Source organism: Lygodium microphyllum, chromosome 28 (assembly GCF_053477565.2).
Source record: "Lygodium microphyllum isolate KBCC chromosome 28, Lygodium_microphyllum_v1.1.10, whole genome shotgun sequence".
Taxonomy (NCBI): Eukaryota; Viridiplantae; Streptophyta; class Polypodiopsida; order Schizaeales; family Lygodiaceae; genus Lygodium; species Lygodium microphyllum.
This window is the reverse complement of record NC_141162.1, coordinates 4,826,065-4,839,963: the sequence shown is the minus strand read 5'-3', so window position 1 is coordinate 4,839,963 and position 13,899 is coordinate 4,826,065. Positions and strand designations below refer to the sequence as shown.

Below are 13,899 nucleotides of genomic sequence, written 5' to 3'. Positions count from 1 at the left end.
ATAGTTCCACTTGGCCCTCTCTTGATAAATATTAGTGTTTATGTCCACATTATATGGTCTCACATATTCAAATTTCAACATACCTAAATATCATGTTTTGTGCAAAATGTTTTTTCGCAAAACTAAATCTACTATATCAACAAACTACTAAACCCTACTCTTTCTTCTCCTCCTCAGCTTGCAACCTGACAATCTTTAGTAATGGGACCCTCCTGCTTGCAACTTTTGGTAGTTTTTGATCATGTGGCTACCTTGTTTATTATAACAATAGAAAAGCTTATCCTTGTCACCTTGGTCACTATTTTTATTAAAAACTCTTAGGTACAATCAAACTTGGGATTGCAATCACATTGAAAAGAGGACTCTCTCTTGCCTATGAAGTGACATATTCAACATTCACAAAAAGTGCATCACAAGCTCAGTTGGAAGTTTTACATGAGTGAACATAATGTACAATTGCTATTTTTAAAAATAACGTCAATGGTGCATGAGTGTGTGCATCCTTTCATATCAAATTAAAGTTGTTCTTGCATATATAATATATTTGCACCTCTATAGGTGTAGATGTACCACTACTCGAACCTGGCAAACTCTCTATTCTACATGAGAGACAACCACTACAAATGGGACTTAATACACCTAATAATAGCTCAAAACCCTTTAGCAATCACTACATGCTACATCATTTAGGGCGAAAGTGAATAGTTACTTCCATCGAGCTTATCCTAACATAATGGCAATGATTTATTCAATATGCTCCCATATATCATGATATCTCAAATGCGTCATTAAATTTCTTATTATATAGCTACAAAGGATCCCTAAATACTTCCACTACTATATTTGTTGTGCTTATTTTGCAAAATGTATAAATGGTATGGAGTGCAAAAAGGAGAATACAAACAAGAATAAGAGTAAACATGCTAAAAATGAATAAAAGTAAACATGTGAAGGTTAGTAACTTTGTGCAAAAATCGGACACTACAATGCAATAAGATGACCCAAAACTCATACACATATACAAGTCTCACTGTAGAGTTTCCAAAGAAGTTGAAATCTACTTCTTGTTTTATGAAACAAGCTACAAAATCCCAGTATTAGTAGGTTGAATACCTTTACATGACCTGGTTCCATCTGAAATGATGCATATGATGTCAATTGAACTTGTGCAAAAAAAGCTCACAAAGATAGAATAGAGGCTCTGATACTAATTATTGAATTGAATGTCGACATTGCAATACAAAAACATAAGTAAGAATTATGAAGCAAGGAATAAATAACCTTTAATATCAATGATAATGAAAAACAATAAAAGGCACATGCTCAATTCTAAAATGGACAATAGTATGTACAAGACCCTAGGGAAAGAACTAGATGGCCCCAAGTATGTGAAACATAAGAAGGATCGAAAATTGCTTGGAAGTGAGCTATGGCAGAGAGCAAGAGCAAGAAGAGAGAGAGAAACAAATGGGAACTCCAATAGTCACAATGTGTGACAGGGCCTTCCTTTATTCAAACTGTCACTAAAAGAATAAAGAATAAAGTGATGGTGATGGGCGCCCGCCACCTGCAGTGTGCAATCTCGCCTATATCCCCATAGCCAAGGAAAATTCATTTGACACTCTTAGGACCCAACTTAGTACGTTTCTCTTTAGGCACATGGCAGAATGCCTCACATCCAAAGACACGTAGATGCGCATAAGACGGAGGTTTCCCAGTCCATACCTCCTCTGTAACCTGGAAATCCAAACCACTAGAAGGTGATCTATTTATGGCATGCACAGTTGTACTGACTACCTCAACCCAAAAGCTCTGTGGTAAGCCTGCATGGCTAAGCATATTGCGTACACGCTCCTGGATGGTTCTATTCATCCACTCAGCCAAACCATTCTGGGGTGGGGTATAGGGAGCGGTCAACTGACGCTTAATATCCCTCTTGTCACATAATTGCTCAAAAACACATGACACATATTCTCCCCCATTGTCAGTCCTAAGGCATTTCAATCTATGCCCAATCTGGTTCTCAACCAATGCAAGCCATCTCTGAAACACAGCCAAGACTTCGGACTTAAGCTTAATGGGGTAAGCCCAGACTTTACGTGAAAAATCATCAATGAACGTCACAAAATACTTTGCACCACCCATAGACTAATAGAGCATGGGTCCACAAACATCCAAATGTACCAATGCCAGGGGCTCACTCATGCATGTCCTACCAGACTTCTTATGTGTATTCCTAGTCTGTCTGCCCATAAAGACAATGCTCACATGAATCAAAACATGTATAGTCAAGGGGGGGTAAGTACTGCAAACCAGAAAGCATTTTCATTCCCTTCAAGGACATATAGCCCAAATGGGCATGCCAAAGAGATACATGTGGGATGGAATCCACTGACAAAACATGGTCAACAAAGGACCCATCAACTACAAGAGGATAGAGGCTTCCATCTTTGACACATCTAGTAAGCACAAGTCTGTTACAGGTAATCTTCTAAGCAAAATCCCCAAATGAAATATGAAACCCAGCATCATCAAGCTGCCCCACAAACATAAGACTGCATGTAAGCGCAGATACATGATGTACATCTTATAACAAAAAAGTATTGCTAGTAGAGAACTGCAATTGTATATCTCCAATGCCAACAATAGCAAGTGACCTATCATCACCCAAGTGAACTGAACTAAAGACAATGCGGTAGGAGTGGAACCACTCATAGCATGGTGTAACATGAAATGAAGCGCCAGAATCCAAAAGCCAGCACTGTGCATACATAGAGTGAACATCGATCAACGATGTAGCATCACAAAAACTAGCTGCAAGTATGTACTCCCCATCGGAGTCATCAATTTTCATGGCATTTATCTCCTCGATTTTCACACTAGATTTCGCATGCATAATGCTGCGATCAAAGGACTTTTCCTATACTTTGTCTTTTCCCTTCTCTTTGCGCTTCTCATTACGCAACTCATGACACTGTGGGCGTATATGACCGTTATTGCCGCAATGATGACATGTCACATTAGCATTTTTCCCACGAGACTTGTTGCGTGACTTACCACGCAACTTAGACCTAGACTTCTACGAGTCTCTACTATGGCCATTCCCATGGTCATTCTTTTCATTACCATCTATGCCTCTAATAGTCAAAGCATGCGACACACGAGAGGCATCCAAGTTCTTACGGTTGATCTCTTCCTACAGAAGAGCACTCTCTACATCAAACAAGTTCAAAATAGTAGCGAGAGCACATAAGGCACTGCGGAATACATCCCATGACTCACTTAGAGTCCCAAGCAAAAACAATGGAGTAACCTCATCATTAAAGGTAATACCCTATGAAGTCAAGTTCTTGAGAATATCATGAAACTGGCTCAAATGAGTAGACATTGTCATATTCTCCTTCATGCGCAAGTCCATAAGCTGCTTCAACCAATACATATGACTTGCTGGACTTTTCTTGTCATAGAAGTTCTTAATTTTATCCCAAAGTTGCCAAGCACTCTGTGTTTCCTCAACCACATTGTAATGCACATGTTCAGTGAGAGACAATATGAGGGTGGACTTGCATAACTCATCAAGCTCATCCCATTCATCATCAGTCATAGTTTCAAACTGCTCGCCATGCATCCTTAGTGGCTTTATCTGTGATTTTTGTACCAATACCTGTCAAACTTGGCTCTTCCAATAGGCATAATTTGTACCATCAAGCTTAGTGATATTGAATACAACACTATCAATGAAAGAAGAATCCATAATGCAGTCCAAAATAGTGCAGACAGTTCAAAACTGCTTGCTATTTTCTGTTGTAAACATCCAAAAATACCACCAAAACCAAGGCAAAATGACCATGAACTGATAGCTAATGATGTTGTTCACCAAGTACCATCAAAAGTACATAAAATCAGGATGATTCAATATGAAAATTCCACATCAGTCCATACACAACTACTTGCTGTAATAAATTATAGTCATGTACAATGAGAGAAAACTATAGACAAAATCAATACACCAAGTCAATCACGGACTATCAAAGCATAACCAGTATCAAGCGGGCATAAATCAACATATGACAATCATACACGCATTGAGCAAATACCCAAGCATGTTAAACGAATCCGTTAGTAAGGCAACACACCCCTTATATAATAGGACAAAGTGTATACAATACTAGCAAGACTTGACACAAAGAGGTGTATGCTCAGTAAGTGCAAAGCCCAAATCAGCCCAAGTACATGTATGCGGACCACGGCATATCAACCATACAACATCCAAGTGAAGAAGATCCCAGTCTCAGAAGACTCAAAGCTCAATAGCATAAACCACCTGCTCGTCAAACATCCAACAATGCTCCCACTGGCACAAAAGCCGTATGGATCAAGCTAAGACGAAAGGCATATAAAAGCACCAGTGATGAAGGATTCAAGACCATACATTAATAAGATATCATGAGCATATAGGTTCTGTAGCCTCTAAGTATAGCATCCATAGACGTCAACCGCATCCCAAATACAACTCTAGCAAGCCAAGAAATATCCCAAGTTTCGAAAAGCCAAATGTAAGCCAAGACAAGGCACTAGTAGCAATCGGCTCTAAACAATGTAACTAGCATATAGTAGTAGCATAAGCCAAGCATGTCAAGACCGGTGAGACATAGATAATATACATGCCATATCTACATCCAAGATGGAGCATCAAATGCATTCCAAAGCCGAGCTCAAGCTCAAATGAAGATCCGGAACCAAAGACAAGCTCGATGTCGTACCCCGAAGATCAATACTTCATTGCATATCCCAAAGACATAGCCCGAAACCAATAGGTATAACCAAACTGGAGGTAAAATAACATATCAACTAAGATAGCATAAATCCCAACCAACAACGAAGTGTCCGCATCCAAATCAAGGCTCAATAGCTCTCAAATAGCATATCCGGACATAAACCATGATAACTAAACATCAATATATCCAAGAGGACACTTGAATGTCAACAAAGAGCATTATGCATAAGCCGTCCTTAATAAAGCATTGCTGCCCAAATAATGTACAACAGTAAATCCTTGCATAGATCGAGCTATGAAAGCTCAAATCAAGTCCCAAAGCATCTCAAAACATTTGACAAACATCCCCAAAGTATCTGGGCATCAAATATCAAGCCTCGAGAGCATCACATAAGCTAAAAGCATGATATTTTCTTGTTGTAAATCAACTCAGATCTGTTGCAAAAAATATTGTGATCATGATTTGACAAATCTAACATCATCACATCCAGAGCATGCCAAAACCCCAAGTTAGACTCTTACCTTGCCTAAGTCGGATTCCGTATGCCCAAGATATAAGAAAAAATAAAAAATGTTATTCAAATTTTGAAACAGATGCAAAAAAAACGTAAACTGACTGTGGGGCCTGTTGGTTATGCCGAGGATAAGGGGACAAATGGAGCCATACAAGGTGCCCAATGAAACCAAGGAACACCTGCAAAGAGCTTATGAGGGCCGGGGAGAGGCGAGGGATGAAATCTTACCTCGAGGAAAAAAAACCATGGCTAGCATTAAAGCTCCAAGCTCTAAGTCTTCAATTCAAGCTGAAGTAATGCCAGACGAAGCTCCATGATCAAGCTCTAATTCAAAGCTCTGATATTAGTTGAAAGGTGAGAATGATCGAAGCTTGCTTGGAAGTAAGCTATGACGAAGAGCAAGAGCAAGAAGAGAGACACACAAATGGGAACTCCAACAATCACAATATGTGATCGAGCCTTCCTTTATTCAAACTGTCATTAAAAAAATAAAAAATAAAGTGATGGTGACAGACACTCGCCACCTGAAGTGTGTAGTGATAGAACTGTTGGTATAGTAATACATGAGCGTCTAGGCAAAGACGCCTTTACCCCCAACAGTATGTTCACACATTAATTTTATAACATATGGTAGATATACAACTACCCAATTATTTAGAACACTTCTTAAAGACTAGCCATGTGCAAAGAGAGAATCTATGATATCACACTTGTTTTGATCTCTTTAACTAAGATAAGAAACCCCCTACATAAGAGCATCTTTCTACATTAACTAAGGGATTTAAGTGACAAAAGCCAATCTCCTAACAGTTAAGGTTAGCCTTATGAGTTGTGGATCAAAGTCTTATTGAATTTCTCACTTAAGTTTTACAAACCCATGTCCATGTTGTGTTCATATACATTCGAGCCAATCTCCACTCAAAACACTCCTCCATGGAATGGTCCCCAATGACAAGGATTGCAATGCAATCATTTGGCTTGCCAACTATTCTCTTTGCACATGGATACAATTCTTACATTTTTCTCACCCCTATTGTTCCGTCAATGAGATAAATGAAAACTTAAGCTTGTATTGCACAAATCAAAGAGGCAACTCACAAAATGAATGGGCTAAAAGACACATAAGATTCTCATGTTTATATGGGACTAATGAGTTTGTAGCCTAGTTGTTTTGATTAACCAATCGCTATAAAAAGACCAATGTATCATAAAGCCTAGTAAAATTTCTAAATGTATATCCTTGGAGACATTGCCAACACCTTTCAAAGGCTTGTCAATGAGTGCCTTTGTTGCCTCAAGCCAAACATGTTCATATCTTTCACTTGTTTCATATAGTGTTATCAACACACTGTAGCAACATAACTATATAAAATATATGTACCAAAATGTAAAACAACTATGGAAGACAAAAAATGTATTTAAAATCATTCCCCAAAAGAGGAGATACTAAGAATTAAGGTGGTCATTTTCAATCCAAACAAGGGACACTATCGTTAACCATATTCTTTGGTCATATAAACCTCAAACTTGCACTAATATTTGCATTATTATAAGACCTTGACTACACCTAGTTGGTTGCAAAAACACACGATATTCCACTAGCCTTAAACAAAGATACACTCCAAATGTTTTATTGAAACGTGAAAGATGCCAAGTGAAATTGCTAACCGAAATCACTAACCAAATTATGATTTTTAAATAAAATGCCAATTTCCTTGCTTTTCTAAGAGTTTTTGCACACATCATGTATAGGATATTGTCCACATAGGATACCATCCTCATTGATTTCGTATACCCAAAAAGATGAAGCCATTTGTTGAGATGGAAGGATTTGCATGGTATAAGTGCATAAGATGTTTCTATAACTCATTATTTATGAAGAAGAATGTGTCTTGAATGTGTTATTTGACCGTTTTACTTGACGTTTCACTTGGGACTTGCCCGGAGGTGAAATGTTTTACAATGAAATGCGATGTTTCAAGGGTGTGACATATTGCAATTACCTTGATAGTAAACCAAGTCTTTCTTGCATGGTGTGTGGTGTCATTCTTGCATATTGAACACATGAAATGCAATTTCACAAACTTGCAATGTGAACACGTCGACTAGGAATTCACCACCAATAATTAGTTTAGTATCAGTTGTGCAATCGCATGCCATCAAACATTCTTTGTTTAATGGAAATTCAGAGTTTCCTTTTAGGTATGGATACTATCAGAAACCAGTATACACAAAACATCATGAGCATTTCAAAAAGACTGCATAGGTCTTAATGAGCATTCATGCCACAACTCTATGGTGGTGGACTATAGGGGCCATTTGTCAGCTGTGCTGAGATTTTCAAGCAATAACCCAAACTTATATATGCTACCACGGAATTGCCAATCTCTTGCATTCACCTGCAAAAGAAAAGAATGTCACCATCCAGACCAACTTGATTTTCAAGTATGACATTAACAACAAAATTCGACACTACAAGCTATGTTTTAGCAACTTGATGCACTTCACCTTCCTTTCTGTATGCATCATTATTCATCCCCTCTGAGGAAGTCTCAGCTCATTACATACTACCCCTTGTCACTGCAGACAATGAAGGTATCCTGCTTCAAATGTTGTGTAAGTTAAAATATCCCTTCCAAATATGCAGGCTTTCTACTAAACATTGCTACCATAATCCTGTACATGTATACATCTCATTCATAAATTGCAACTCTGTGTTTTCTTAGAATAGCATGTGTAGTAGGACAATATTCCAGAAACCCAAATGCCACTTTAGCTTTTCGAGGGTAGTACCAAGGAGGGACACATTATCACCCTTCATGACTGTTGTTTTGAAGCTCAAGAGCACAAGACTCATCAATCCAATGCTGAGAATGTATCATCATTGGGTTGCCAGATAGTGAGAAAGTTTCTATGTCATTTTTACAGTTCGGAGAAGATGATTGACTGCATCTTGATGATGACCCACCCGAGCACTCCCCTACATTTGGAGATAAACATGCACTGTAGTCAGGAGAACTGTTCTCATTTTCTTCTGGCCTGTCCATGGTGTCAGAGGTGGACTGTAAAGTAGCCTTTCTTCCTGTTTTACTCATATCCTTCCTTCTACAAATTTTTCTCTTCACCAATTTCATGATTTTACACTGCTGCTGCATGGTAAGCTTGCTTTCTGTCTCAAGTGTCTCTTTCATGTCAGATGGCAGTCGTTCAAAGCATGGAACACAAATGCACATGCTGTCTAGTCCGCACTGCCCAAAGCGACCATGTGGATAAATTTGGGTGTGCTTTATACAATAGAAAAATTGGCACAGGCGGCAATAATGTCTACTAAATTTCATTCTCCAGTCAGTCAAAGAAAGAAAGCGGTCAAATCGAACACTGCATCCCTCGAATTTGCACCTGCAAATGTTACAGCAAATGAGATTTTTCTTAGCAGGAAGAAAGCTCATGGAAGTTGTGAACTCCCAATCCAGAAAGACCTAAAACTTAACCTTGGTACTTACACAAAACGGGTCTTTCCATGCAAATCAGGTGCTGTTGTCTGAGAATGCCTGAAAGAGCCAAAAGGCCTCCAATTCTCATGACCAGACATGGAAATGTCACTCGCCCTGGAAGTGAAAGAGAAAGAGTAAACATCCTTTGGACACTCTGCAATATGCCTGAATCCACAAAGATCAGCATGACTCTTCCTGGACTCCTTTGGAAAGAACCTACCACTACCGTCTAAAGAGCCACCCCCACACTGCTTTGAGTAGTTCATTGTGTCATGTTCTTCCATAGCCCTTGTTGGATGCTCAAAATGATGCACACCTGATTGCTTGCCCTTGAAATAATGTGACAAACTTACTCTGCCATTGCTTTCTTGGAATTTATTGTGACAACTTATTGAACTCATCAAGTAAAGGCTATGCTGCATAGCTCTATCTGGGGCAGACACACTGCGAGGATCCAAATGGATTTGTGCTCCACTCCTTGATGGAAAACTTTCTTCATCACAAAGTGCATCAGTCAACATGGCTTGTCTCTGGATGTTCTCATTGAGCTTCTTGTGCAGGTTCAAGTTAGCTTGTTCATCTCCAATATCCATATTGGTTGTCTGGTCATTGCAGGCACTTGAGTTACAATCTTTTATGCTTGCAGATTTAAAAGCATTAGGGCTGCAATCTGTAATACACAGCTCAGAAATGTTACCAAATCCCTTGTTGATGGGCGAGAATGCCCATCTTTGGAGGCACACTAATGCATATCTCATTCTTGCATCCAGGAATTGCCAATAGGCACATGCTAACCAATAACCATTAGCACACAATCTAAGCATTAATGATTGGCTACTTTTAGCTCCAATAAGCTTCAGATTTATTTCCCCAAACAATCGAACCTTAAGCAAAACCCAAATTCCAACTATAAAATGGTAGAACAAACTATTCCTGGACAATGCTCCAGTCACTAGAACAAGCCCAAAATGGAAAACAAAACCCCACATTCCAGGGGTATGAACAAAGGTATTCTGTGTTTTTATTTCAGAGTCTTTGGCCTTGCTTGAAACAGCTGGATTGTCCATTGTTGCAGTATCATACATGGTATGTGTCTGTCCCTCTATGCAAAAGCCAAGCATGCATTGACTGCATAGCACCTTGCAGCCATGCACTGTCACCCATTCTGAGGGCCCATGGCCACCCCAACTTTGGACCCTGTAAGAGTATTCAGTATGTGAATCTATACCGACTGTATCTATGACAGTGCTTTCTTTGGTCTCATCAATCCTTGATATCCAAGAAGTTGTGGCATCATCCCATCGCTGAACAATATATTTGTGCAATGGAGGATAGCCTCCAAATACCGGTGGTGTCCAATGCAATATAATTGCATCACATGAAGCCATTTTACATGTTAAATTTTGCGGAACACCAGGGGCTGAACCTAGTCCAAATAATTGTTGCGCTATAGCCCGGGTGATTTTAAGCCTATGAAGGGCACTTTGCACCTGAAGTTCCTTCATCAATACAAATCCCTCTTTTTCAATGAGGGAAGGGAAGTCCATTCCATTTATTGCATTTAGATGGAAAGCTTCTGCGTACTGAGGAAGTTGTAATCCATGAATCATCCAGTCAACAACTCTATCCATGGTCAGCATGTTTTGCAAATGATCCTGCCATGGCCACAATGAAGGCCTTTTACTTGCTTGAAATATGCAATGACAATGTGCTCTGAGGAAGATTCTAGTTAAGAAAAAGTTTTGAAAAATCAATACATAAGATTAGAGATATAGCCCCTCTAAAGAATGATATTTGGTGTTAAGAGATCATAATACCAGCATTTCTTCAGAAGAGACTGTTGTCCCTCCATAACTAAAGCTTGATCCATAAGGGAAAAACAGATCATGTGTGCTTTCTTTAGTCCCTCTGGAAATTCTTGAAACTTCAATTTCCTTCCTGGAGCTAGCTTCAGCAGATTCTGGAAACTGCATAAAAATTTAGTCAGATCCAAACTACCATGGGAGCCATTCATACAGTCAATTGTATCAACAAAAAGTTAGCAGACTTTGGTAACCTGTATCTGCTTGATATGCCCATCCCAATCCTTATCAACTGCATGGAAGAGGTTCTCAACATTCTTCTGACGATCTGTAAAGCCATCTTGCATCAAAAGCAGAATTTTGAATGATGAATCACTCACTATCCTTCATAGATCGGATTACAGACATTTGTCTGTGAAATGAAAGGACAAAATATTGCTAGACATCTGTTAAAGATTGCAAGTTCTTCATGTATTGCATGCCTATGAGAACACAACTAGGGAGATCCCAGCATTGGGGTCAATGAATTCTGGAATTCTAGTGCATAATTCTGAATAGGCTCTGCTAGGTTGGGCAAAGAACTGTTACCCAAATGCAGTCAGCATCTGCAACACCATTGCAGTGATGGAGCCAAAAGACAAATCTGGATGTTAACAGCATGTGGAAAATCAAACTGTCCTTAAACATTAAACACAGAGGAGAATCAATGAACCAATGCTTAGATAATTGTTACTGAATGGCGGACTTAAGATTTATTTATGAACTGGAAAAGTTTAGATACCATACATGAAGTCTCCAAGTGGATTAGCAAGCAACTAATAGGTTACTAATGTTGGGAGGACTTACAGTCTGCAGTGTGGAGCAGACAAATCCTTTCTACATTTATTGGTGATGTATGTGTCTTGAGTGATAGGTGTGTAAAGCATGATTACACAATTGGCAGGCTCTTTGTGAAGAATTGGTCATTTGATTCATGGTTTGAATGCAAGAACAATAGGTGTTTATGTGCCACCAAGAGGGAACTCTTTGGACCTCTTTCTGTAGTAGTATGGTATATGTTCTTTTCCAGGACCCTGACTCCTTTCCAACGATAGAGGACGATAAGCACACGATTCTGAAACCTTCACAAATTAAGTTTGATGAAAACCAGTTTCATGGAGATTCGTGTCTTCTACTCATTTTGAATGAGCATGTAGAAAAAGTACTCATTTTGTGATTACGATCAATATTTTCTTGGCCCAAAGAAGCTTGTAATCAAGTAAAGGACCATAAAGGAAACAGATAACCTATCTCCCAGTAAGCACAGTTGATGGCATCTACTTGCAGCCATGAGGCAATGGTCTACGTCTGAAAACTACAACCTTGTAACCACCCAAGCTATGCTAGGCCAGGGAGAAGGTCTTGGGCTTCAGCAAGAAGCTGTCACATGAATTCTCACAACCAGTTTTGGGTGTGGCCTTCCTCATTATAGCCTGTAATCTGAAAGACAGCATCAGGAGACAGCTCTACCTTGTAAGCCAAACCTTAGGCTATGGGACTCGAGTAGATACTGAGAAACTGGTAGAAAATCATAGCATTTGGTTGCAGCAAATGATGACAGGTACTGTGTCTGAATGCGCTAACGGATGATGGTAACAAAAACCCTTTTCAGCAGAGGTCTCTAGCCTGTGCAATTGCATTGCCTGTACTGAACTTTCAACCAGACCACACAAGGGAGGATACCTACCTGATGACATGGAAAACTTGGAAGGCAAGAGCACAACCAAGCGGAGAAAATCTCCATCCCAATTAATCGAGCTCTGCTTTCATCATAATCTACAGCCTTGCACCCCTAAAACATTAGAAATTGTAAACGATGATGATCAGGGCAATGAGTACCTTGAGCTGAAACTGGTTCCCAAACTGGGAAGCCAAGAAGCAGAAGAAGCCAGAGCAGCAGCTCTAATGGCCTGCAAGAACGCATTTTATGCTCTTGTGATGAGCCTCCTTGATTGAACTTTCGAGGAAGGGAGGGGGAAATTGCCTTCACCTCGATTATATAGACATTATTATTATATAGACAGAACAAAAACACACACATTCTCTCTCTCTCTCTCTCTCTCTCTCTCTCTCTCTCTCTCTCTCTCTCTCTCTCTCTCGTGTCTCAATCCCTAAATGTGCTCATGGAAGTCCTCTTTCATGCTCGCGCTTGCTGTCGCACAGACTGACAAGCCCATTCGACCGTCATTCCATCACCATCAAAGCTGCGAATCTTGTTGATGGTGATGGTGATTGGTCTGAGAACCCTGCTCCTCAGCTGATCTTTTTCTTTTAGGTCAATTTCCTTAAAGTAAAGAAGAGGATGACATAACTCGGACTGTCGCGCTCGACGCGATTCGTCCTACAAGCAAAGGCACAGTGTCGATACAAAATCAACGTCTCCCTCTCTCGCTCTCTCTGCCCGCCCCCGCGCCCGCGCCCCATTAGAACAGAACAGACATCATTTACCAAAAGAGGAAGGTCCATGGACCTCCGCTTCGGATTGTAGCCCAGAAACCACTCTAGTAGCCCAATATCATTTTTTCTTTTTCTTTTTTTTTTAAATCTAATTGTGAAATCGTATTTTCTTTTTCTTTTGTATCTATTTTTCAAAATTATGAATTTATCTATATTTTTAATAACACAAAAAGTGATGAAAATGGCACAATGAAGGAAAAGCAAAACGCAACGACGCGAGCGATAAAAATATCGTGTTGTGCCAAAAGAACATGCAGTGTGAAAACCGTACGAAAAGAGAAGTGCGAGTAGTGCAGGTATGCGCCGTGTTTGATGTGTTTTTTTTTTCCCTCTCTCATATTCTATTCAAAGCAAGTTGGCTTGAAAGTTGGCAACACTTCTTTGAGCCCCACACGACAAGCTTTAACATTTTCTCTAAAAGATTATCTCCACGGTAAAAGTGCCAATAGAGTATCATCAAATTGTCCCCCATCATAATCTTTTTGTTCCAATTGAGTTGCTTAAATGCTTTGTATAGTCAAACTATATATATTATATGGAGCTCAAACAAACAAACTTCCTGCATTTCGATATTTTTATCAAGCAGACTTAGTTATAAATAAAGGATTCACAGAAGAGTGACAACAAAGTGATTTGCTTAGTTATAAATAAAGGATTCACAAAAGAGTGACAACAAAGTGATACTCGAGGATGCATTGTTTAAAGTATCACAAAGTCCAAAATACAACGAAACTTTACATGGCTCAATTGACTTATATGTAATATGAGAAAATTTGTTTCAAAGCATTAAGTCGCTCGAAAAGAGCTGCATCATT

At 39.3% G+C, this 13,899-nt stretch overlaps 1 protein-coding gene across 3 annotated transcripts; it reads right to left on the bottom strand.

The window, feature by feature from the left end:
- Positions 1-7,008: 7,008 nt before the first annotated feature.
- On the bottom strand, positions 7,009-13,035 carry LOC148011142 (uncharacterized). 3 transcript variants are annotated; one of them, XM_087669910.1, is made up of 6 exons: positions 12,467-13,035; positions 10,843-10,928; positions 10,604-10,753; positions 8,796-10,441; positions 7,801-8,691; positions 7,015-7,691 (listed from the first exon to the last, which is right to left on the bottom strand). In XM_087669910.1, the coding sequence occupies exons 1-5, from the start codon at positions 12,666-12,668 to the stop codon at positions 8,103-8,105; spliced, it is 2,673 nt and encodes an 890-aa protein (XP_087526036.1). In that variant the 5' UTR covers positions 12,669-13,035; the 3' UTR covers positions 7,015-7,691; positions 7,801-8,102. The 3 variants fall into 3 exon arrangements, with proteins under 3 accessions (XP_087526037.1, XP_087526036.1, XP_087526038.1); XM_087669912.1 differs by having other exon boundaries at positions 7,018-7,691; positions 10,843-10,916; positions 12,467-13,034; XM_087669911.1 differs by having other exon boundaries at positions 7,009-8,691.
- Positions 13,036-13,899: the final 864 nt, after the last annotated feature.